At 41.2% G+C, this 27,237-nt stretch overlaps 1 protein-coding gene across 3 annotated transcripts in view; it reads right to left on the bottom strand.

Annotated features, from left to right (window-relative positions):
• Window positions 1-25,841, bottom strand: part of srsf7b (serine and arginine rich splicing factor 7b) — a 42,147-nt gene extending 16,306 nt beyond the window's left edge. The window contains exons 1-5 of one of the 3 annotated variants that reach the window (XR_013499676.1): window positions 25,765-25,821; window positions 9,584-9,764; window positions 4,886-5,062; window positions 3,876-3,950; window positions 3,712-3,789 (exon numbers count right to left, since the gene is read on the bottom strand). Coding sequence is in view for 2 of the 3 variants with exons in the window: in XM_078230201.1 (XP_078086327.1) it covers window positions 3,712-3,789; window positions 3,876-3,950; window positions 4,886-5,062; window positions 9,584-9,764; window positions 25,765-25,792 (539 nt within the window). In the remaining variant the exon portion in view is untranslated. Of the gene's footprint in view, window positions 1-3,711; window positions 3,790-3,875; window positions 3,951-4,885; window positions 5,063-9,583; window positions 9,797-25,764 lie in introns of all 3 variants that reach the window. The other 2 variants (XM_078230201.1, XM_078230202.1) reach the window with 2 other exon arrangements.
• Between the last annotated feature and the right edge of the window lie 1,396 nt (window positions 25,842-27,237).

Here is a 27,237-nt window from a genome sequence, read left to right as displayed (position 1 = left end):
TTTGTTAGGCATGACCTCCCTCTGGCAAAACCATGACTATCCCTGTTCAAACCTTACCTCTCCAAATGGAGATAGATTCTCTCCTTCAGAATCTTTTCCAGTGGTTTCCCAACCCAGACGCAAGACTCACTGGTCTGTAGTTCCCTGGCTTGTCTCCACAACATTTCTTAAATAGTGGGACCACATTAGTTATTCTCCAGTCCTCTAGCACCTTCCCGGTGACCAGGGAGGAGTTAAAAATTTGAGTCAGAGCCCCTGCAATTTTCTCCCTTGCCTCCCACAATAACCTGGGACACAATTCATTCGGACCTGGAGATTTGTCTGCTTTTATGCCCACTACCTTGTCATTCCCTATGATAATTTTCTCTAGAACCTCACAGTCTCTCTCCCCGAATTCCATAACTACCTCCTCATTCTCATGGGTGAAGACATGTGAAATATTCTTTATACCCTACCAATGTCCTCTGCCTCCACCCACAGATTTCCCCCTTGGTCATCCTCTTCCGATTGATATACTTACAGAAGATCTTAGGATTTTCACTACTTTTACCAGCTGGAGCGCTCTCATATCCCCTCTTTGCTCTCCCAATTGATTTCTTAAGCTCCATCCTGCACTTTCTGTACTCCACTAATGCCTCCGCAGACTTACTCCCCTTACACTTGTTAAAAAGCCTCTCTTTTCCTTCTCATTGTATCCTAATGTCTCTGGTCATCCATGGTACTCTGGGTTTGTTACATCTTCCTCTTACCCTAGAGGGAACATGTTGGGCCTGTACCCTGCCCATTTAACCTTTGAACACCCCCCATTGCTCCTCTGTAGAATTCCCCACAAGTAACTCATTCCAGTCTACCTTGGCCAGATCCTGCCTAATTTTGTTAAAATTTACTCTCTCCCAATCCAAAACCTTTTTCCGCAACTTGTCAATTTCTTTGTCCACAACAGAGTACAGTAATGAGATAGAGAATCTGGTGAACTGGTGCGGCAACAATAATCTCTCCCCCAACGTCAACAAAATGAAGGAAATTGTCATAGACTTCAGGAAGCATAAAGGAGAACATGCCCCTGTCTACATCAATGGGGACGAAGTAGAAAGGGTCGAGAGCTTCGAGTTTTTAGGTGTCCAGATCACCAACCTGTCCTGGTCCCCCTATGCTAACACTACAGTTAAGAAAGCCCACCAACGCCTCTACTTTCTCAGAAGACGAAGAAAATTTGGCATGTCAGCTACGACTCTCACCAACTTTTACAGATGCACCATAGAAAGTTTTATTTCTGGTTGTATCACAGTTTTGATGTGGAGATGCCAGCGTTGGACTGGGGTAAACACAGTAAGAAGTTTAACAACACCAGGTTAAAGTCCAACAGGTTTATTTGGTAGCAAAAGCCACACAAGCTTTCGGAGCTACAAGCCCCTTCTTCAGGTGAGTGGGAATTCTGTTCACAATTCTGTTCACTCTGTTTGTGAACAGAATTCCCACTCACCTGAAGAAGGGGCTTGCAGCTCCGAAAGCTTGTGTGGCTTTTGCTACCAAATAAACCTGTTGGACTTTAATCTGGTGTTGTTAAACTTCTTACTGTATCACAGTTTGACATGGCTCCTGCTCTGCCCAAGACCGCAAGGAACTATAAAACGCCGTGAATGTAGACCAATCCATCATGCAAATCAGCCACCCATCCATTGACTCTGTCTGCACTTCCTGCTGCTTCGGCAAAGCAGCCAGCATAATTAAGGACCCCACGCACCCCGGACATTCTCTCTTCCACCTTCTTCCATTGGGAAAAAGATACAAAAGTCTGTGGTCACGTACCAACCAACTCAAGAACAGCTTCTTCGCTGCTGCGGGCAGACTTTTGAATGGATCTACCTTGCATTAAGTTGATCTTTCTCTATACCCTAGCTATGACTGTAACACTACATCCTGCATTCTCTCGTTTCCTTCTCTATGAACGGTATGCTTTGTCTGCATACCGTGCAAGAAACAATACTTTTCACTATGTTAATACATGCAACAATAATAAATCAAATCAAACAAATTTGAATTGAACCATGTTGTGGTCGCTATCAGCAAAAGGAACCCCCCCGCCAACACAACAACCACCGTCCGGCTTCATTCCCCAGAATTAGGTCCAGCACAGTTCCCTCCCTTGTTGGATCCCCTACATGTTGACCTGTATACATTAAGAACTCTACTCCATCCAAGTCCTTAACATGATGGCTATCCCAATTAATGCTGGGAAAGTTGAAATCACCTAATATAATTACTCTCGTTATTTCTACATCCCTCTGAATTGCACACATATTTGCTCTTCAATTTCCTGCTGACTATCTGGGGATCAGCACCTAGCAACATACCGGTCCCTTTTTTATTCCTAAGCTCTACCCACAAAGTTTCATTTGATGCCCCCTCCAAGCTATCATCTCTCCTTACTGTAGTAACTGCCTCCTCCTCTTTTACCCCCTCTCTATCTCGCCTGAAGATTTTATATCCTGGGACGTTGAGCTGTCAATCCTGCCCCTCACTCAACCACGTCTGTGATAGCTATTATATCATAATTACATGTGTCAATCCTCGCCCTTTACTCATCCGTTTTACCTTTAATACTCCTGACATTAAAGTAAAGGCCCTCCAGCCTGGTCTTACTGTCTTGAAATTTTCTACCGCTGTTTTCCTTCTGACCTGATTCCATTTTTATGTTACACTGTGTCCCTATTCTGCCAACAGTCTGGTTCCCCTCCCCCTGCCAAACTAGTTTAACTCTTCTCAACAGCACTAACAAAACCACCAGCAAGGATGTTAGTCCCGCTCTGGTTCAGATGTAGACCTTCCCGCTTGTACAGGTCCCACCTTCCCCAAAAACGGTCCCAGTGGTCCAGAAATCTAAAACCCTCCCTCCTGCACCAACTCTTAAGCCACACATTCATCTGTGCCATTCTCCTATTTCTGTACTCACTAGCTCATGGCATTGGGAGTAATCCAGAGATTACAACCCAAGAGGTCTTGCTCCTTAGTCTATTACCCAACTCCCTGAATTCTTGGTGCAAGACCTCATCCCTCTTTCTACCTATAGCCAGTTAAGCTATTGCCAAGTGAAGGCTAGGCACTTCCCAGAAAGATAAATGCTGCAGAGCCACTAATATTCTATTAAATAGTTCTCTTTCAATAGGTCCTTTCATTTGGTGTATGAAAAGATACATCCAAATAGCATTTCTATGCCTCATCTTGCAAGAAAACCAGCTTAATCTGCAGCCCATGGAATAGCACGTCATAAATAGAAGCTTAGATGCATATAAAATAATCTGTCAACAACCAAGGTGAAAAGAATTCAAGCGATGAATTGTCCTGGTTGTAAAATGAGTAAAATTAAATTACATGGGCTGAACTTCTGTCATCTAAATGTGTGCAAATTAATGGGCAAATTATTTGTATGCAACTCAAATCTGCTTGAATCAAAAGCTCAATTTTGCATCAGCAACATATGTAGCACCAGTTTTACCCAATGTTTCTCATCACAGCAACTTCTCAGTACGTCATCAACACGACGTGCTCTCTTTGCAAGGTCAAGTTTTTAAAAAAATTGCCAGGCAGAAAAGCACATTTGTAACTTAGCGGTTTAATCAGCAACAACAAAAAACAACAATTTGCTGTTCAATAAATTTCAAGTTTATTTAAATTGCAAAGAGGGAAAGAAAAGGAAAAATGTTCATTCACCTGGACCTTTTAGGAGAAAACGATCGAGACCTTCTTGGTGAAAATGAGCGGGACCGCCGAGGAGAAAAAGACCTGGACCTAGATGAAGATTGAATATCAATTTTAAATTTTATAGGATAGCTAGAAATCACTCTCAAAGCTAAACCTGACAATCAAAAATGTACCTTCTACCACGGCTACGGCTGTTTGAACGGGTATACCTTCTTCCCCGTGAACGTGAACGTGATCTAGTCCTGGACCTGGTTTAATAAAAAAAAGCAGTATTAACTTCAGCAATTTCAGCATTAAATTCTTGGAATACCTCTGCTGGAATCAAAACAAGATTGCTACAATATAGTACGTGTTCATCAGATTGAAGATAACTTGGGGCCCTATGTATTTGTTTTTAGATTATATCTACATAATGTAGATTCAGTTAAAAATTTTACATTTTTTTAGTATTTTGTGCATTGTAAAAAAAACGTTGTAAGTGGTACGTAAAGTAAACCTTGCAAGTTTGCAGGTCAGTCGACCCTCTCTTTGGACCAAGGTCTAGCAGATCTAGGCGATCTAGAAGTATCTATCAGACCATCGCAGCATCTAGATGTTCTTCAATCTAACGACGATCAAACTGACAGCCAAATGAGCCAAAGTGAGGCTTGATTGACGCAGGATGTTTTGTCTACGAGGGAATGAGGTCAATCTGGCGTTCCTCTAGAAAGGGGCCCAATTGAAAGCCAATTTACAGCATAACGGCGATCACCTTGTCTCACTCTCAAACTTTTTCTGCCCTCAAAAGAATCTTAAGGTGAAGCTAGTTGTAGCAGGTTCTCGAGGGGATCTGGCCTCATGCCAATCACCGTATGCTCTAGGTGCATCAAAACTGTTGGATTTGCTAGATGCCTTAGCCTGATATCATGAGGCTCACGACATTCTGAATCGCGGTGACTGACTCAAACGAAGAAACCTGAAAGGTTCGGACCAGGTGGATCATTAATATTCAAAACATTCACAAGCGAAACGCAAAAAAGTCAAGCAAAAATTGCCACAAGGCCTGATTATCACTTAAAATATAAAGCAAGAACAATAAAGCATTGCATTTCTTTATTCTTATTAAAACTTTTGTTTTTAGTTATACTTAAATTAAAATGCTTTTAAGCAATAATTAGAAGTCATTTAAATTGACAACTTGTACCTGCTCCTTCTGCGTCGGCTATAGCGATGACAGTCATAAGCATAATGACCCTTTTCTCCACATTCATAGCATCGATCATTTGGGTCAAAGGGTCGGCGTGCTGGTGGCCGCTCAAAGCGCGAGCGCCGAGGCATTCCTGTTGATAGTTCCACTCGAACACGTGAGCCACAAATTACCCTTAAGTTAAAGAAATCAGTGTTTATACAAAGCCAAAGACAACCTAACATAAAGCATCAGTTAAAATCTGTAATTATAACCATACTATTGCTATAAAATGACAGACACTGGAAGGCTTCACAGCATAACCTGTCCCTTGCTTTATGTTGCATACAACTAAAGTAAATTAGTTGCCTTTCCATCACAGCTATTATTTCAACGCCTATCACAAAATAATGATAAATCAGGCTATTCAGATTCTTTTTCATCCTCCCTGTACAGGTTTTTCTGCAACAACAAGGAGAACATTACATCATCACTCCATTAAAGCCCAAAAATAGAACAGTGTAAACTTACGATGAAGCTCGTAACATCACAAGTTGCTTGGCAATATTTACATTAGACCTGTCTGATATGGGAAAAATAGCAGGCAAGGCAGTTGAAGATCTGATCAAAGTCTATATGAAAAGCATATTTCTCCCACTACCCTGAAGAATAAAATTCAAAACATCAATTTGAATTGGGTGGGGAGAGGGGGCGGTGGGAGAAAAGAGGGGGTGTCAGGGGAAAGAGGAGACGACAAACTGTACCTACCTTCCTTGAGACTAGAGTAAAAAGAACAGTATCACAACTGAGACAGAGAATCAAAAACACACAAAATTAAAACAAAAACAAGAGCAAATCAAGAGAGTTAAAGGCACTACACCATTTAACTGAGCAGGGAGCAGCACAATAACTCCATCGATCCTAGTGAAAATTAAATCTTAACAGCTCAAACAGAGATACATGTATAGCAAAAATAAGTTAAATAACGGTTCACAAGTTAGTAAAACGTGGAGTCCCTGTTAGACATCTGGTGTCTACTTTTTAAAAAGGAAGCTTAAGTTTGGCAATGTATTATTCACAGAGTTTTCAGTTATCCACTTTGAAGTTTAGGGGTATGAAAGAAAAGCAAGCAGTCGTAGGAGGGATTGGGTGAGAAGTTATAGACACCAATAAAGCTGTGACAGAAGCCAAAAGAATTGTTGATGAAAGGAAATGAAATTACCACTGTAGAATAAAGTTTACTGGGACTGATGCCAACACCTATGCACTGGAGCAAATCCAAAATTCTTACTTGAAGTAAAATGCTTTGATGGCATTTGCCACTTATTAGCAAAAATTGTAATATCTTTACTTCCTCTGGAAAAAAGGTAGAGAGAAAAGGGAGACAAAAAGAAAGCTCTGTACGTGCATGATGTATCAAAATTTTGTTTTTGAAACTGCAGTTCAGGACAGTGAGCAATTAGCTCAAGTCATGTCTGTGGTCCTGTGGATAAGCTGAGACCACAGATCAGAACGATGGCTTAAAAGAAATTTAAATAGCCTATTAATGACAGCTGACAGAAGGTACAGGATAGAAAGGGAGAAATACAATTTGTCCACTGGCAGAATTAACAATTCACGAGCGACAAAGTCGCAGGAGAATTAATCTGTCCCAAAGTGCAAATAAAAACTGTATTTCACTTCCCTCCATAGCATATTCCATTTATAACACTCATGTGGTCACAATTTTTTTTTAGGATGAATATATTTAGGTTTAAATTAGAACTACTGGAATTGCTGAGGGTACTCCAAAACACTTCAATTGGTCTTATGAAGCACCTCTCTCAAAAAGAACTAGTTGACTTCAAAATCATCCAAACAATATTGCAACATTAAACTTACAATATCTTAGCCATAATTTCTACTTATTTCAGTGAACAATGAAACAATAAATCCTCAACTCCACGCTCAATATAAAACAAATTAAAATATCTTCCGAAAATGACAGTAGAATTTGGTAGTATCAAAGTCCCAAAGTTCAACTAGTCTTCAAACTTCTAGTTCCATCAAACTTTCCAAATCCCTGGCATGTAGTAAAGGGACTAGGACAAGTGAAACCTGAAAGATCCAGAGTAATGACTCTTAAAATACCTAAAAAATAGTCAATTACCAAACATTAGCACAAGCACAAGAGCAGATAACTACAATCAAACTGACAAATGGAATCAACGGTTCACAGATAAATGGGAATAAAGATGACCCGTTCCCATAGCATATTTTCAAAAATAGGCAGCCTGGTATCAAAGGGAATGATGGGACAGCTATTTACAACAGTTCCCTAGGGCAACAAAGATGTCAGGAGGACAAGCTGGCTGAAGGGTGAGCCACCAATGCAATCTGGCATAACCAGAGGAAGTACGTCAAGAATCCGTATATCTTCAATTTTTAAGAAATTTAGTAAATCTTAAGTTGAAATTCAAACAAATATAAAACATGTATTGCATAGGGCGATCTCAGCACAGGATACAAAGGCTGGACCAGAGGTGGCTTTCACATTGATCAGTTACTATTCAAACATTGCATCCTGTACTGGGATCTACCTATTTAAGGTTGCCTTTGGGCCATATTTCTAATAGTCTTCTGCTATTCTGGACTGGAAAATGTCAGCCCTTATTCAGAGGCGCAATTCTACAGTATCTGTCTCAAGTTTGTATAAAATTCAATAGGATTTTGTCTGGGTTTCAAACCCATTTTCAGAGGACTCTGTAGCAAAGCTCAAGATTGACATGGAGTCTAAAAGAGAATTTGATCAACAGTATCAGTGATTCCATTTGGAGAAAGATTTACAGTTTTGTCTTTTGACCAGTTCTGGCTCTCATTGTAAAACAAATGCTCAAATTATCTTAAAGAGTGACTGAATTATTTGTCCGTTTGTGTACAAAGAAAGAACTTTTCACTATGACATCCCTCAACAAGCATACAAGCAGCCTGAAAATAAAGCCCGATTTACGGTTGAAATGCTCCAAAAATCAAATTTTGATTCCACAAATTATGCATTAGCAAACAGATTCATTGAAACAACTGAGCTAGGTTGAGTCATCAAGGATTCTCTCAAGTTAATTTAGTTGCATAATACAAGTACAGTGCTATTTACATTGCTGTCATAAGCAATGTCATTTTAGTTGAGAAAATAAAATCTTCTACACAAAAATACAAAGGTGGGGAAGACTGGTCTCTAATAGTAGTGCTAAAAGGGACCAAATAACAAATGAGCATCATGGTTTACCTCACGCTTTTTTTATTTTCTGTTGACTTCAATGGAAATCATAAGCAATCTAAAAACAGGCTGTAATTTGCTACTGCTCATTCCATGCAGGGGCGGCACGGTAGCACAGTGGTTAGCACTGCTGCTTCACAGCTCCAGGGTCCCAGGTTCGATTCCCGGCTCGGGTCACTGTCTGTGTGGAGTTTGCACATTCTCCTCGTGTCTGCGTGGGTTTCCTCCGGGTGCTCCGGTTTCCTCCCACATCCAAAGATGTGCAGGTTAGGTTGATTGGCCAGGTTAAAAATTGCCCCTTAGAATTCTGGGATGCGTAGATTAGTGGGTAAATATGTGGGGGTAGGGCCTGGGTGGGATTGTGGTCGGTGCAGACTCGATGGGCCGAATGGCCTCCTTCTGCACTGTAGGGTTTCTATGATTCTATGCTGCCACTCATCTCTTCCACTGTTACTTAAAAGGGCGCGCCAATAGAACATTGAATTTTTGATACGGGTGCCTCAGCAAAACATTTGGAAACCTCTGATTGACATCAATGCAGATTTATACTCCAGACTGCCCACATTGTAATTCACAAAATGGAGTCAAGTACTTCCTGGCAAATGGGACAAGTACAAAACAGTATAGAGGTTTAGGAGCAACTATCGCCATTCCTTCCCACCACTGAATGCCTGGTACAAAGGGAGAAACTGGCAGAAAAAAACGAAACATTAAAATCAAGAGAAGGCTCTTAACTGGTTAGAATTTAACTGACTGCTAAGGCCTAAACAGGACAAAGAGCAGTTATGCATATATTCAGTTACTGGACAGGCTCTCTGATGGGAAAAATAGTACTGGTATGCTGGCGAATGACATGACAACTGTGGAAATAATTTGTCATTTCCACAGTTGCCAGACCACACGAGTGTTTAATACAGGTTTGGTTACAGTAATGGCAGCTGTCATTGGTCTTTTATCCATACACTATTGTATTTACTGTAATAAATAAAATAAATGTATGGATACCAAGCACACCAATCACACACACATATATACAACAATTTTGTACATTTGTCACTCATCGACAACTGCCCATATTTAAAGGGGAGCTAAATCCAAATGGTAAAGTCAGTCCTTTCATTATTCATTCTCTCCATTTAAAGCACTGTGAATGTTCCTCAGATGTTCTGTATTTCTCTGATCAGAGCACACAATTCCCACTATGTTCCTAAATAATAAGTTCCTGCTAACTGACATTGATTTTATAGGAAAGATTACATATGCACTATTACTTCTATCTCTACTTTTAAGGGAACAAACCCTGCCTTTTAGTATCTACATGATCCAAACAACTGTGCTCTGACCAGAATTTTAAAAAACAGCTGGAAACATTCATGTTATGTAATTTGAAAGAACAGCAAGTGATAATGAAAGCAATGACTTTACCAATGGGGTATAGATCCCCTTTAAAGTTTACTTACTTGCCATCCAAACCACGAACAGCATCTTCAGCATCTCGAGGCTCCTTAAACTCCACAAAAGCAAAACCAGGGGGATTCCGTGCTATCCAGACTGTCCTCAGTGGTCCGTAGTAGCTGAATGCACGCTCTAGTTCCCCTTTACCGGCACCTGTTCCCAAGTTACCTACATAGACCTTGGTTTCTGTTGAGATGCACATCAGACATCATTAGAGTCTACAAAACAAAACACTAAATAAAACTATGTTAAATATACAATACTTAACTATCTGTGAAAGCTATAGGGGCTCTGTGTGCTTTAGATACATACATACAAAATAAACCTTGCTGTATTGTTTTAATGTACACTAAGAAAGATAGAGAAGGGCAAAAGTCTCCTGTGGCAAGGTAAAATACCAAATATTTAAGAACAGAAATGTTTAGCATGCAAAGACATCTGTTATAGGGTAATGCGGGATTCTATTCCACAAACAGACTGATTTAATAAAAATGTTGTACTAACTTATAAAAATGTTCTGTTAATGAACGCAAAAATGATTTCTCATGGGGGCAGGTGAAGTGCAACATCATGATGAAATGTCAATGCTCAAGATCAATAAATTTCTGACAGCAGAGAAAGCTGCTCAAGAGATGCAGGTGCGAAGGAAATGTTTGGTGCGATGCTCATTTGGAGCCAGAATGCCACTGACAAAAGCAAAACACTGGATGTTGGAAATCTTAAACAAAAATAGAAAATGCTAGATATACTCAGTGGGTTAGGCAGCATCTCTCCAGGGAAAAACAGAATCTATGTTTTAGGTTTTTGGCCATTGATCTGAAACGTCAACTCTGGTTCTCACAAACGCTGCCTGACCTGTTCAGTATTTCCAGTATATTCTGTTTTTACGCCACTGACTCAATGTTGCACAGGAAAAAAAAATACAAGGTGACAAACTGACTGCTGGAGGCCATAGTGGAATTGGTGTTGGCAACAGTAAAGATTGATTAGAAAGGAAAGTATTCATGTGAAGCAAAACAAATAAAATAGAAAAAGAGCAGAGATTCGCAGCAGACAAGTATATCTCTTGCTTGCATGAACTGGTAATCCAAGAGCAAGAGGCTCCCAGCAAAAAGGTGGTCCAGAGTAGGAGCACTGTGAGTGAAGGAAAGCAATCAAGGTAGGTTATGTTACAAGTATCAGGAAGCCACGAGAATTATAGCTATGGAAGCAATTCACTGGGTGAAACTTGCCCATTTAGACAACATGGTACCGTAATTTGATCAGAAACTTTCAAAATAAATGGCTCAGCTGTTAGCACGTGCCTCTCAGTCAAAGCTGTGGGTTCAACTGCTACTCCAGGATTTTAGCATATGATCTAGTTGGACATTTAGGAAAGTGTTTGTTGGATATGCCAATTGAATGAGTATTAAACTAAACATCTTCCAGCAATTAGATAGCCAATAAAAAGTGACATTACAAAAACTATTCTGATGTCTTGATCAACATTCTTCCGATAACCATTACACAACCAAAGACACATGATAAAAAATAATACAAAAAAGCTGCTGAGGAAATGCAAAGGGAGTACTGGAGTTAAACCTAGAACTTTTGAACTAAGTTACACTGATGGACAATGTATATATAAAATGTGGCAGCAACTGCACTTAGAAGCTTTTTGGTCATAAGTTTCAGTAGTAAGGGAATACACTAAAATTGGGGAAAATACATTGAAATATGTACACATCAACTCAAATAGGAACAAAGTTAATATACCACATGGGCTGTGTAAATGTGGGAACAAACACGCCACCACTAATTTAAGAACTATCTGAACCGATTGCATTCAGCTGATGCTTCAAAACTGTAGACAATTACACACTGCAAATGAGGCTAACTTAATGCCTATTTATCATATTGCTACAAAATGCACTGGTTAGCACTGCTGCCTCAGCGCCAGGGACTTGGTTTCGATTCCCAGCTTGGGTCACTGCCTATGCGGAGTCTGCACATTCTCCGTGTCCGCGTGGGTTTCCTCCGAGTGTTCCGGTTTCCTCCCACAGTCCAAAAGACATGCTGGTTAGGTGCATTGGCCATGCTAAATTTGCCCTCAATGTACCCGAGCAGGCGCCAGAGTGTGGTGACTAGGGGGTTTTCACAGTAGTTTCATTGCAGTGTTAATGCAAGTCTACATGTGACTAATAAATAAACTTTAAACTAATAAATAAGTGTTAAACGCAGTCTGAAATGTGATATATTCAATAAATTCTAAATTTTTTTATAGTTGTAAATACAAATTGGGTAAATAATAGTTAGTGTTAGATTAGTAAATGAATTACGTGGACATGTGCTAGAGTATCCAGACTTAAAATTTTAGTTGAGAGATAAAGGAAGGAATGTGAGAAAGAATCTGTTACACAAGTTGTAATGATCTGGAACTCCGCCCATGAGGGTGATGGAAGCAGAAACTATCAAAAGGAAACTGGATGGACTTGACAGAAATAAACTTGCAGGGCTATATGGATTGAGTAGGAATTTTCTTTTTATTCAGTCATCTTGACCGAGACATGGCCGTTGCTGGCTGGCCAGCATTTATTGCCCATCCCTAGTTGCCTGGGGACAGTTGAGTCAACCACATTGCTGTGGCTCTGGAGCCACATGTAGGCCAGACCAGGTAAGGATGGCAGATTTCCTCCCTTAAAAAGGACATAGTGAACCAGATGGTTTCTTCTGACAATCAACAATGGTTTCATGGTCATCAGTAGATTCTTAATTCCAGATAATTTTTAATGAATTCAAATTCAACCACCTGCCCGTGGCGGGATTTGAACTCGGGTCGCCAGAACATTAGCTGAGTTTCTGGATATAATAGATTAGTGATAATACCACTAGGCCATCAGCTCCCCTTCATGGGACTGACTGGACTGTTCCACTTGAGCTGGCATGGATTTGATGGGCCGCCTGGCCTCCACCTGTGCCACAATGGTCTCTATACTATATATAGCTTTTTAAGGGGTTGACATCAGAAGTTCAGTTCAGCATCATGGTGCGTAGATGGAAGACACAATTAACTTGCCAGAGTTGCCAAAGTGTAGCTTTCTAAGACTTATCCGTAGTCTTGGACACCCTATACTAATTTACAAGGCGAGAGGGCAATCTCAACTCTTGGTTGGATAGACTATAGACCAATTAAGACATATCTGGTCACACAAGGACCCATCTTACTTGCTTCATTCAGTGTTTGGTACATCTACATGCATGCAAAGCAACCATTTATCAGAAAATTGAGGGGCACAAACATGCTGAGATGGGGAGGGTCAAACATGACATACGCCACTGAAATCCTGGCAGCAAACAGACAAAGGACAATACCAAATGAGGGAATTGGAGTAAACGAGTGAGCCCATTAGCTTGTAAGACACACGGAAAGGTATCAAAGGGTGAGTTAAAGTGGAAAAAAAAAACAAAAATCAGGAGGAGAGTATTTTAAAAAGCAATGGAGAGAATTCTTCAGTTGGAGTGGATTTAAACCAGGGGTTATCAACTCTTTCTTTTGAGCCCCCTTTCCTGTGTTATAAAAATTCCTGCAACAAATACTTTTTCCAGCATCTGCTAATATGTGGGGTCTTGAAAGCATAATAGTTCCTCCTCAGATGATGCATTGGAACTTCACAGATGGAAATCAAAAATACAACATCTACAACATGGAAGGAAGATAAAGTTAGAAAATGACGAAACAAAAGACACCCTTGAGTCCCATGCATTAGGAATGAGTCACTCAAGTTGGTTTAAACATGTGACTTACTGTGCCAGAGGATTAAACACTGCTTCATGGACTGAAAAATTCACCACACTTCTTGGCAATAACCCTGATGCCCATCATTGCGCCGAATCGTGTCTAACCCATTGTTTGTAGATCACTGCCCCAAATACCATGCTCCCATCCCAAATTTAAGCAAGTGCTGGATCGTTTTGCTCAAACCCTGCCTCACTTCTCATGGGCTGCTATCCAGCTGAGCCTATCCATGCTATAGGCTGCAAAAGCAGACAAATATCAATGGTATTGCTGGTATTACTGTGTTTACATGCATGGGTGATCAGGCTAAGGAGTCAAAAGGCCGAAATGAGGCAAAGGGAAAAAAAATAGGCTGACAGCTGAATTTTACCAAAATCAGCACCAGAAACAGAGGACAAATTGCTGCTTGGATAGGGAAGTCATGATGCATTTGCTACCAAATAAACCTGTTGGACTTTAACTTGTTGTTAAAACTCTTACTGGATAGTGAAGTGGCAGTGTGTAGATATTGTACAGTAGTGTATTTTAGTTAGTATTAGCAGACCCCCTCGAAACCTTCTCAGACTCAAGATGATGGCCCTTGTTAAACCACTTTTCCTTTGTGGAACTTCCATTCCTAAAAATATATCAATGCCAAGTACCAATTAATTCTTTAAATATCTGTCAGTGCACATCTACTATTATCTTTCAATCTAGATTCACAACCCACCGTAGCCAACTTACCCCTCCTACCTACGTATTATGCTTTGTTCAGATTTAAGACCCTAGTTTCAAATTTAATTAAAACACAAATTCAATATAAATTCGATTACATTAAGATCACTCTTCTCAGACTCCCTTACTACAGATTAACCCCACCTCATTGCCCAAAATTAAATATAAAAATAGCTTGTTCCCTTGTTCATTCCTTGACACTGATCTCAAACACTATCTTGGTGAATCTATCCTCCATACTTGGTTTGCCTAGTCTATAATTAAGATTAAAATCTACCATGATTTCTGCATTATCCATATTACATGCACCTCCTGACTTGCACTCTGCCCAGCACTACAATCACAATGAGGGTCCATAAACTACTCCTGCTATTATATTGCCATCCTTGCTTCTTAGCTCCACCAAACTGATTCTACATCTTGATTTTCTGAGTTAAGAATTATCTATTGTCATTACCCTGTAATTTTATCATGGCAATCCATTCTTTTCAGGTCAAATATCTTGGAAGACTTGGTCACTGCAACCATGTCTCCATATTGGTTAAAATCTAAATTTTCTACAAATTCAAAAGCAAAATATTGCAAATACTGCAAATCTGAAATTAAAACAAAAAATGCCGGAAATACTCAGGCAGAATCTACGTACAGAGAAACAGACTTAATGTTTCAGTTTATGACCTTTCATCAGAATCTGGTTCTCTGCAACCATGTTACAATTAATGAATTGGAGAGTAAACTGCACTAATATAAAGTCCACTAACCCAAATATTAATCTCAGTGCTATTTATTCAACTATTTTGTAAATACTTTGCCTAAATGTCTTCAGTATGAACTTCTTTTGATGTTTCCTTGATGTTATCCAACTAATGATATGCTCTAGAACCCTTCCTGACACACTGATTTTACCGAAGTCCCTTCCCTGCTTTACATCCTTGACATTCTTATTGCTCTGCAGTTACCCATTTCTGAATTCTCCCACCTGTTTCTTCATTAGTTTAAACTCCTTTGTACAAGCCTAATTATTTGATTTGCTAGAACACCGATCCCAGGTCAATTCAAGTGGAGCTCATCTCAATGACATTTCCTCTTTCCCTAGTACTGGTGCCAATGTCCTGCCTCCCACACCATTTTCTCAGTTAAGCATTTTTAATATCAGAACAAAAATTGCTGGGGAAAGCTCAGCAGGTCAAAAACAGAGTTAACGTTTCAGGTCAAGAGACCTCTCATCAGAAGTGAAGGGAGATTATGTAAACGTTTTTAAGGGAGTAGGAAGAACAAAAGGCAAGCTCTGTGCTCGTGTGAAGGAGGGCAGGGAGATTAGATAAGAAAAGATTTCATGATGCACCAGCCTAAAAAAAAGATTGGGAATGGATATAGTAAGGAAACCAAAGGTTGTGTCCAAATGAGCCACAAATGACCAAATAAAAACTACCTGAATGCAACATGAAAGTTTAAAAAAGAAACAAGATCAACACAGCAAAACTAAAAAGAAAAGAAAACAAGATGAAGGTAGACATTCAACTTGATACCAAGCCCAGGAGGCTTTAGAGCAGAGTTAAAAGATATGGTGGTGTTCTTCGAGTTTGCATTGTAACAGGCCATGGACAGAAATATCAGAATGAGAGCAGAATAGAGAATCAAAATGACAACTATCCAGAAGCTTGGAGTCATTCGTGCGGAGTGAAGAGATGTTCATCCTGTGGTCATCCAGTCTGTGTTTGGTCTCCTCAATATAGAGACACATCGTGAACAGCAAATAGTGTACTGAACTGAAAGTACAAGTAAATCACTTTCATTTGCAAGGAGTGTTTGGGGCCTTAGGCAGTGACAAGGCAGGAGGTGAAAACACAGGTGTTGCATCACCTTCACTTGCATGGAAAGCTGCCTAGGGGAAGGAAGGGTGAGTTTGGGTGCCATGGAGGAGAAAATGTGTTTGGTATCATACTGGAGCTAGCGGAGGATGATCTGCTGAATACATAGGCTGGTGGGGTGGAAGGCAAGGATCCTTGCTTCCTGGAAGGGTTCTATTCTATTCTCCCAATTTCTCCGTCACATCTGTTCCAAGATGCATCCTTCCATACCAGCACTTCCAATGCGTCTTTCTTTTCCTCACTCAAGAATTCCCAATATGGTTTACACGGCTCTCCAGTGGCCGATCCATTTCACATTCGTTGACTGCCAGTCCTATCCTCCTCCCCAGACCCACAATTTGGTCCCCCTTGTCCTTGCCTTCCACCTCATCAGTTTCTGTATTCAATTGATCTTCCTCTGCCAATTACAACATGATAGCAAACACATCTTCCGTTGCCCTCCCCTTCAGCTTTCCAAAAGGACCATTCCCTCCACAACACCCTAGTCTCCTTTTCAGTCACCCCTAACATCTGCTCCTTTCCCTATGACACCTTTCCATGCAGGAGAGACAGCAACTGTCATTTCACCTATCTTGTCACCATCCAAGGCCCCAAATACTGCCTCCAAGCAAAACAGTGATTTACTTGTACTTTTCAATTTAGTACATGGTATTCTCTGTTCACCATGTGGTCTCTTCTACATTGGGGAGACCAAACACAGACTGGATGAACAGCCTGCAAGCTTCTGGTTGCTTGTTATCTTATTCTCCATCTTGCTCCATGCTGACCCTTCAATTCATGGCCTGCTAAATGCAAGTTCAAATGTATCACTCTACAGCTTTCAGGACTCTACATCAAATTCAACGATTATCTTCATCTTGTTCTATTTTTCCCCCCACTTTTTTTGTTTGTTGTGATGGCCTTGTTTCTTTCTTTATCCCTTCATATTGCATGCAAATATTTTTTATTTAGTCATTCATGGCTCATTATGGCACAACCTTTGGTTTCTTTATTATATCTATTACCACCATCTTTGGCTGCTGCATCATTCAATTTTTTTATTATTTAATTGTCCCTGCTCTCCATCTTATCATAGAGCATTCCATTTGTTCGTTCTTCCTCCTCCCACTGGTTTAAAAACTCTTACATTTCTACCTTTCTTCAGTTATGATGTGAGATCACTCAGAAATGTTAACTGTTCCCACAGATGCTGCCTGACCTGAGATTATCCCAGCAATTGTTTCAGATTTCTAGCATCCGCAGCATTTCACTTTTGTAAAAAGCTCATTTGTTTGTTCAATGCCAACTTGTACATCTCAGGTATTAAATATTAATTGCATGCCCGTCTGCACCAACTGCAACGAAGTGGAGATGGTCGAGAGCTTCAAGTTTTGAGGTGTTTGAATAATCAACAACCTGTCCTCAACCCTCCATGCCGACACCATAGTTAAGAAAGCTCACCAATGCCTCTACTTTCTCAGAAGGCCAAGGAAATTCGGCATGTCCACTATGACTCTTACCAATTTTTAACCGAAGCATCAGAAAGCATCCTACCTGGTTGTATCACAGCTTGGTATGGCACCTGCTGACTACAACAGCAATAAATTACAAAGGGTTGTGAATGTAGCCCCGCTCATCACACAAACCAGCCTCCCATCCATCGACTCAGTCTATACTTCCCACTGCCTCAGGAAAGCAGCTAGCATAATCAAGGACCCCACGCACCCCGGATATGCTATCTTCCACCTTCTACCATCGGGAAAAAGACTCAAGTCTGAAAACGTGTATCAAATGACTCAAGGACAGCTTCTTCCCTGTCACAGGACTTTTCATGTCATATATTAAGCTGATCTTTATCTTCACCCTACCTAGAACTGCAGCACCATATTCTGCACGCTATCCTTTCCTTCTCCTCTATGTACTCTATGAACGGTATGTTTTGCCCATTATAGCATGCAAGAAACAGTACTTTCACTATATCTCAGTGCATGGGGCAGCACGGTGGCACAGTGGTTAGCACTGCTGCCTCTTCAATTCCCAGTTTGGGTCACTGACTGTGCGGAGTCTGCACATTCTCCCCATGTCTACGTGGGTTTCCTCCCACAGTCCAAAGATGTGCGGGTTAGGTGGATTGCTGATGCTAAATTGCCCATTAATGTCGGGGGGGGGTGGGGGCTGGCTAGGGTAAATATGTGGGGTTACGGGAATAGGGCCTGGGTGGGATTATGGTCGGTGCAGACTCGATGGACCAAATGGCCGCCTTCGGCACTGTAGGATTCTATGATTCTATCAATCAATGTGACAATAGTAAATCAAATCAAAGTTCTGCATTATAATTTTCACCCTCGCCCCTCAGAGCCTCATTTCTAGTTCAACCCTTGCCATTGGTTCCAACATGGGGCACAACAATTGGATCCTCTCCATTCCACTTCAAATTACTTTCCAACCTCAAAAGGGATGTTCTTAGCCTTGTCACCATGCAGACAAAACAGCCTCAAACTCTTGGTCGCAGCTTTGGACAACAGTATCGGCCAAACCGTTTTCCCTTCTACCAGTCATGTATGCCTTTTCAAGCCTATTTTAACAGCTTCCCATACCACAGTGCCAGTCAGCTTGCTCATCCACATTGCAGACTTTGTTCTCATTCACACAGGCAAGAACTTAATTGTTGGATATAGGCAAAGACCTTTAGATGCAATTCAAAGAGTAATGGCTTTAATATAAACTCCAAGCTGAGTTGCATACTGGAATAAATGCTGAACTTTCAAAATCAAAAATTAATACTCTTCAGAATGAGCAAATTTTCAGAATTGCACAAATCAGGAATTGATCAATTAAGTTCCCTGGACTAGCTCTCCTGCAGCCACAGATTTACCACTGAATGGCAGGAAACTGGCCAAAGACCAGTATGGTCACTTCTAGCCAGATACCCCAAAACTCCACAACTACAGGTAAATGGACATTTCCTTTCAAACTTCTTTCCAATCATCTTCGGCTTGGTGCCTCCTTGAACAATTGCAGACAAAATCGGAATTCTGAAGTAAGATAGATTTAAAATATCTTTGTTACAGCACGCGGTTCGGTTTTCTGAGCACGCAAAGTTTTCACCTTTAACATCAAGCCATGATATTCTGCATTTAAGACCTCCTCTTTCCAACACAATTTTACAAATAGAAAACATATTCCACACAATATGAAACAAAAAACAAGTAAAACAGTACTTTCTGAACAAGCTAGGATTCAATTTCAAGTTGGACAGGGAAGAGAATTAGAAACACATTATTGAATTGGTTGGTCAGAATAGGTGATCATTCACACTGCTCCAAAGGTTCTAGATCTAGATGTAGAATAATCCAAAATTTTGACAAGCTGGTCCCACATTAGTATAATTTGAGAAGGAATTGCATTGCTCTCTGCAACCAACCTGACTCAAGAATTCACACCCATGCACACCATTTAAACTTAACAGTTGCATAACATTTGGAGAGAGTATCCCTCAAGTTTTCCCTCACTACAAAATAAATGTGGCTACTTCTTCACTGCAACACACCCAAGATCAGAAACATGATAGATTTTAAGAAATAGTTTATCACACCTAATTTACAAAACATACCGTACAGCAATACCAAGATAAGAGTTAGAATGGGTTCAATTTGGAGTACTGTGAGCAATTTTGGGCCCCACACCTCAGGAAGGACATACTGGCACTGGAGCGGGTCCAGCGGAGATTCACACGGATGATCCCAGGAATGGTAGGCCTGACATACGATGAACGTCTGAGGATCGTGGGATTATATTCATTGGAGTTTAGGAGGTTGAGGGGAGATCTGATAGAAACTTACAAGGTAATGAACGGCTTAGATAGGATGGACGTAGGGAAGTTGTTTCCATTAACAGGGGAGACTAGGACGCGGGGGCACAGCCTTAGAATAAAAGGGAGTCACTTTAGAACAGAGATGAGGAGAAATTTCTTCAGCCAGAGAGTGGTGGGTCTGTGGAATTCATTGCCACAGAGGGCTGTGGAGGCCGAGACGTTGAGCGTCTTCAAGACAGAAATTGATAAATTCTTGATTTCTCGAGGAATTAAGGGCTATGGGGAGAGAGCGGGTAAATGGAGTTGAAATCAACCATGATTGAATGGTGGAGTGGACTCGATGGGCCGAATGGCCTTACTTCCGCTCCTATGTCTTATGGTCTTAATTTGGAACATCGGAGTAGACCAGAATAGCTAACCCCAATACATGGGACTATTTGAAACTATCATAAAAATAGGTTATTTGAATAATATGCATGTATGCTAACTTTGGCAAACCACTTTCTTGATTTACATTTATTGCAAAAAAAATTTCAATCTTCTATCGTTGCACTACTGGTTAAGGAGAATATCACAGCTGTACTGTGGGAGGACACCTTTCTAACCAATGGCAAAGGTTGAACTAGAAATGAGAGCGCTCATACAGTGATGCAATATGGGTAGAGCTCAGGAATAAGAAGGGTGTAGTCACAATGTTGGGGGTTTACTATAGGCCACCCAACAGCCAGCGGGAGATAGAGGAACAGATACATAGGCAGATTTTGGCAAGGTATAAAGGTAACAGGGTTGTTGTGGTGGGAGATTTTAATTTCCCCTATATTGACTGGGACTCACTTAGTGCTAGAGGTGTGGATGGGAGAGCTTGTAAGGAGCATCCAGGAGGGCTTCTTGAAACAGTATGTAGATAGTCCAACTAAGGAAGGGGCCATACTGGACCTGGTATTGGGGAATGAGCCCGGCCAGGCGGTCGACGTTTCAGTAAGGGAGCAGCTTGGGAACAGTGAACACAATTCAGTAATCTTTAAAGGTACTGGTGGATAAGGAAAAGTGTAGTCCTCAAGTTAAGGTGCTAAACTGGGAGAAGGCTAATTACAACAATATTAGGCAGGCACTGAAGAATGTAGATTGGGGGCAGATGTTTGAGTACAAATCAACATCTGGCATGTGGGAGGCTTTCAAATGTAAGTTGATAGGGATTCAGGATCGGCACATTCCTATAAGGATGAAGGATAAGTATGACAAGTTTTGGGAACCTTGGATAACGAGAGATATTGAGAGCCTGTCAAAGATAAAAAGGAAGCATTTGTCAAGGCTAGGAGGCTGGGAACACATGAAGCAAGTGTGGAATACAACGAAAGTAGAAAAAAACTTAAGCAAGGATGGCTAAAAGGGGTCATGAAAAATCATTGGCCAGCAGGATTAAGGAAAATCCCAAGGCTTTTTATATATATATATATATATATATATATAAAGAGCAAGAGGGTATCCAGGGAGAGGGTTGGCCCACTCAACGACAGGGGAGGGAATCTATGCATGGAGCCAAAGGAAATGGTCAAGGTATTAAATGAGTACTTTGCGTCAGTATTCACCAAAGAGAAGGACTTGGTGGATGATGAGTCTGGGAAAGGATATGTAGATAGCTTGAGTCATGTTGAGATCAAAAAGGTGGTGGTATTGGGGTTCTTGAGAAACATGTTAGCCAAGTCCCCAGGGCCTGATGGGATATACCCCAGAATGCTGAGAGAGACAAGGGAGGAAATTGCTGGGGCCTTGAGAGAAATCTTTGTATCCTCACTGGCTACAGGGGAGGTCCCAGAGGATTGGACAATAGCCAATGTTGTTCCTTTGTTTAAGAAGGGGAGCAAGAATAATCCAGGTAATTACAGGCCGATGAGCCTTACATCAGAGGTAGGGAAATTATTGGAGAGGATTCACTCCCACTTGGAAATAAGTGGATGTATTAGCGAGAGGCAACATGGTTTTGTGAAGGGGAGGTCATGTCTCACTAACTTGATCGAGTTTTTCGAGGAAGATGATTGATGAGGGCAGGGCAGCAGATGTTGTCAACATGGACTTCAGTAAGGCCTTTGACAAGGTCCCTCATGGCTGACTGGTATAGAAGTGAAGTCGCATGGGATCAGAGGTGAACTGTCAAGGTGGATACAGAACTAGCTCGGTCATAGAAGACAGAGGGTAGCAATGGAAGGTTGTGTTTCTGAATGGAGGGCTGTGACAAGTGGCGTTCCTCAGGAATCAGTGCTGGGGCCTTTGCTAATCGTAATAAAATATATATAAATAAATGATTTGGAAGAAAATGTAACTGGTTTGATTAGTAAGTTTGCAGATGACACAAAGGTTGGTGGATTTGCGGATAGCGAAGACCACCATCAGAGGATACAGCAGGATATAGATCGGTTGGAGGCTTGGGCAGAGATGGCAGATGGAGTTTAATCCGGACAAATGTGAGGTAATGCATTTTGGAAGGTCTAATAAAGGTAAGAAATATACAGTAAATGGCAGAATCCTTAAGAGTATTGATAGGCAGAGTGATCTGGGTGTACAGGTACACAGGTCACAAAGTGGCAACGCAGGCGGAGAAGGTAGTCAAGAAGGCATACGGCATGCTTGCTTTCATCGGCCAGGGCACTGAATTTAAAAATTGGCAAGTCATGTTACAGCTTTATAGAACCTTAGTTAGGCCGCATTTGGAATACAGTATTCAATTCTGGTCACCACACTACCAGAAGGAGGTGGAGGCTTTAGAGAGGGTAGAAAAAATATTTACCAGGATGTTGCCTGGCATGGAGGGCATTAACTATGAGAGGTTGGAGAAATTTAGTTTGTTCTCACTGGAACGATGGAGGTTGAGTGGCGACCTGATAGAAATCTACAAGACTATGAGGGGCATGGACAGAGCGGATAGTCAGAAGCTTTTTCCCAGGATGGAAGAGTCAATTACTAGGGGGCATAGGTTTAAGGTGCGAGGGGCAAGGTTTAAAGGCGATGTACGAGGCAAGTTTATTTTTACAGAGGGTGGTGGATGCCTGGAACGCGCTGCCGGGGGAGATAGTGGAAGCAGATACGATAGTGAGTTTTAAAGGGCGTCTGGACAAATACATGAATAGGATGGGAATAGAGGGAAATGGTCCTCGAAACGGTAGGGGGTTTTAGTTCAGTCAGGCAGCATGGTTGGTGCAGGCTTGGAGGGCCGAAGGGCCTGTTCCTGTGCTGTAATTTTCTTTGTTCTTTGTGTACAAGAAACATAAATAGCTGTGAAAACATTATTCGAAATCTCCCATTTTGTAAACCGTAAACACCTCTCTGCTACAAAAGCGACAATCCAACTGAAATGTACACTCAAATTGTCCAATTAAATTATATTACTCTGTAAGTGGAAATCACCCTGGTTCATCACATGAAAAGCCAATAGGCTTTCTAGTAAAGTCAAGAAATTTCAGTAGTGTACATAATCAAAAATATTTGATCAACAATTTTTGCAAAAAAAAAACAAATTGCCAGAGCCTGTTTAATGTGCTTTCAGAATTTTTCAATGGTGTTAAGTCTTACCAACAGTATTATTTCTCGAGTCAACTATAGACCAAATTCTCAAATTAGTGGTTCCTAACATTACAACTATAGTGCCTTGCAGCATATTGACCACAATATATCACCTGAATAAGAATTTCAATATATTTACTCCTATTTAATAACTATATTTTACACATTTGTTCAGTTTGGCTATGTAGAAAAACAGCAATCTTACCAAGCAAGAAAGTAAATGCAGAAGTCATGTTATATTTTGACTACTGCAAAGTATTTGACACGTCACACGAGATACTTAAAGTCAAAGCCCACAGAATTAACTGTGGAGTTGTAGAGGGACAACTGCACTAAATGGACATTTCTTCGAATAACTAATGGTTTATTCCAGGAATGTACCAGAACAACCTGCTTCTATATAAATAAATGTGACCTGCACACACAACAGAGGGATCATCAAAACTAGCTGGCAAACCGTAAGGAAGGTGAAACAAACAGTACAAGACAGATAGATTATAATTGGCAATTGTGAGACAACTGCAGTCAAATACAAATATGCAGCACGTTTTTGAAAATTGAAGGATATTCATCCTAAAAAAGGTCAGACTAAGTTCTGAAGAAATAAAATAGAATCCTACATAAGGGGTCCATAGATTTAAAGGTAGGTCATGAAGTCAACAGCTTAAAAATGACAGGACAGAGTTATCAGATGTTAAAAGGTTCTTGCAGAGATGATCAAGCAGAAATCTATTAAGAATGGCAAAAATTAGGAAAGCGTTTCCATGCATTAATGCAAGTATATTTTCACTGAATCTGAAATGAGGAGTCCCAAATTCAGGATTAGAAAAATAACTAGCATTGACAGTGTCTTTCATAACCTCAAATTGTCCCAAAGCACCTTACAACAATGATTGCACTTCAGAAGTAATGTAGGAAGCATGGCAGACAATGTGTATACAACATAATCCCACAGACTTAAACAAAATAACCAGATTTTTTTGAGATACTGGTACAAAGCAGGGCAACAGAAGAAAACCCCTACTTTTCTTCAATTATAATCCTATGGGGCATTTTACATTCGTCTGAAGGGGCAGAAAGAGCCATAGTTTAATGTACCATCTGAAAGACAGTTCACCCAACAGTGCAGTATCCCCACAATACTGCAAAGAATAAGCTGGGTTACACGCTCAAGTCTCTAGAGTTGGACTTGAACCCACAACCTTCTCACTCAGATGAGTGTGCTACCATTGAGTCAAGGCTAACACTTTTTAGCTCTAAAAACAAAGATGATTGGAATTAATTTTCTCAGATAATAGAAAATGGAATTCTTTACTAACAAGTGGCAATGAAGCAGGAAAACAACATTTATGAAGGAGCAATACTAACAAAAAATAAAAATAGAAGTTTATGTAAAGCAATAGTTGAGATTACATTAGAATGTGGAGCTTGAACCAGCAGACAGTGTGGATCAAATAATTCCACGTACCAGCATTTCTAATTCTATTAGCTATTAACATAATTCACGGTTTAGGACATAACCTGACACTTCTTTAATTTTAACGAAACATCTTATCTGTATTATATCATAAAACTTAATTTCATAAGGCAATCAATTTCTCTTATAAATTTCCTCCTCACCATAGGGGTCACAAGGCAAAATTCAACTGTTACAATGGATACAGCAAAGATACAAGATGGTAGTGGCACAAGCTCCAATTATTTACATTGCTGTATATAAAATTAATTTCTCAACATATGGTTTCGAATTGTAATCCGAGATCCTCTAAACCTGGGGCACAGCTTCAATGGTGCATATTATCAGCTTAAATAAGACATCATTAAATCCCCACAAAGAACAATGCTAAATCTTAATTTACTGGACGAGACAACAGCTAAACGTTCACGGGGGATAGGGGTCAAAATGTTGCATTAAGGTTCAATCGCTTGGCGCATTGTCGAACTTCCTTTTCTTCTCTGCCCCCCAACCCAGGGTCAAGTACCACCGACGTGCCGGGCTCACAATTTGGTTACCACCTTCCCAAATCATTTAATCACGAACCGGAGAGGTGTACCCTCTTAACAACATGGATGCATTACACGGCCCGCCAAAGCGCGCTCGATTGCTTTCGGCTTCAGTGGCTGCTCCCAGGCATCTTCCCCACAGCCTTTACAGTTAAACCCATCGAGGTAAAGCGGCTTTTAAAAAAACAGACACACGCAGAGGGCAACGAGGAAAAATGAAAACGATGTTAAAGGGGAGAGAACAAGCTGCCGCCATTACGCAGCTCCGACCCCCGCCATGCTGAAGGAGGCTGGCGTGCTACCATCGCGCAGAAGGCAGCTTCCGCAACCTTTCGGGATTGTACAAGCAGCATCCAATTTGGAAAGTGCGGCAAGGGATGAAATGCTGGCCTGTTTTCGGTGGTCTTATTTTCGGTTCGGGCGGGGGAGGGTTCCTTCAGTGCTAAGGGGGGGGGGGGGGGGGATCCTCACCTCCACCGCACCGGTTGTATCGGGACATAATAACACACTCACTCTTCCCTCCGCCCGTTCTCCATTAACTGAAAGCCCAGCTTGCCCCGCCTCTGCCGCGTGCGCACATGCGCGTTGAGGAGACGGGCACATCCGGGGCACTGGGCAGAGTGCAGCGCGCGGGCGGGCTGAGAGGATTGGAACGGGTGGCGGTTGGGAATGGAGATCACGTGCGCAGTACGCGCGCCGAGCCCTTTGTCGTGCGATGCCTTCCCCGGGATCCATATTGATCACCGTGTTTTCTTTTTGAATAATAACAACTCCAAAATGGCTTCCAGCACGCAACAGAAGCGTACACGCATCCTACAATTCGCAGCGTTCAGATCGGGAAGAGGAAGTAGGCGGAGTTGATGTCTGACTAAGCTTGATGATTGTGACCGGGTTTGGCTCAGACTGCGGTTTGGGTTTTTTTTTTGCACACTTTGAATCCTCACCTTTTTATCCACGTGGTTCATACTGTCTTTACGGTTCATATGTGTCTTTTGTAACCACCAGAAAGGAAATAATCAAATGCATCCTTTAAATAAAGGAAACCAATTAGAAGCTTTCATTCATCGTCACAGTCATTTAAATAATCAAATGCATCCTTTAAATAATCAAATTTGAACGTTCGTTTATCGTCATATTTGCATTTGTTATGTCTCTCTCAAAAATGCCTAAACAATTTCACTACAATTCATTATTTTTAAGTTCGTCATTGTTGAAGCAGAATCAATTCACGCATGGCAAGATCCCAGGAGAAACGTGCAAGTCAGGGTAGGAATGTCAGGATAGCTAAAATGAATGTGGCTTGAGGGAGGGATTCAAAATTCCTGGGACATTGGAGCCGGTTCTGGGGAAGGTAGGACCAATACAAATCTAACCGTCTGCACCTGGGTAGCACTGGACCCAAAGTCCTAGGGGGAGTGTTTGCTAGTGCTGTTGGGGAGGGTTTAAACTAATGTGGCAGGGGGGTGGGAACCGATGCAGGAAGTCAGAGGGAAGTAAAGTGCTGACAGAAACAAACGGCAGAAAGGGGAAAAGTGGAAGACAGAGAAACCAAAGACAAAAATCAAAAAGGGCCACAGTACAGAGACTGTGGAGAATTTAGTGAATGGGTCCAGTAAGGCTAAGGGAAATAAAACACTGGGACAGTGTACAATGATGTGGAGATGCCGGCGTTGGGCTGGGGTAAGCACAGTAAGAAATCTCAACACCAGGTTAAACTCTAACAGGTTTATTTGGTAGCTTAGAAATCTTAGAAACCCTACAGCACAGAAAGAGGCCATTCGGCCCATCGAGTCTGCACCGACCACAATCCCACCCAGGCCCTACCCCCATATCCCTACATATTTACCCACTAATCCCTCTAACCTACGCATCCCAGGACACCAAGGGCAATTTTAGCTGGGGCAGACTTTGTTCAGTTTGTCCAAAAGTGCTTCTTGGGGCAAT

The sequence above is a fragment of the Mustelus asterias genome, chromosome 15 (assembly GCF_964213995.1).
Source record: "Mustelus asterias chromosome 15, sMusAst1.hap1.1, whole genome shotgun sequence".
NCBI classification, from domain to species: domain Eukaryota; kingdom Metazoa; phylum Chordata; class Chondrichthyes; order Carcharhiniformes; family Triakidae; genus Mustelus; species Mustelus asterias.
This window is presented reverse-complemented; position numbering and strand designations above follow the sequence as displayed.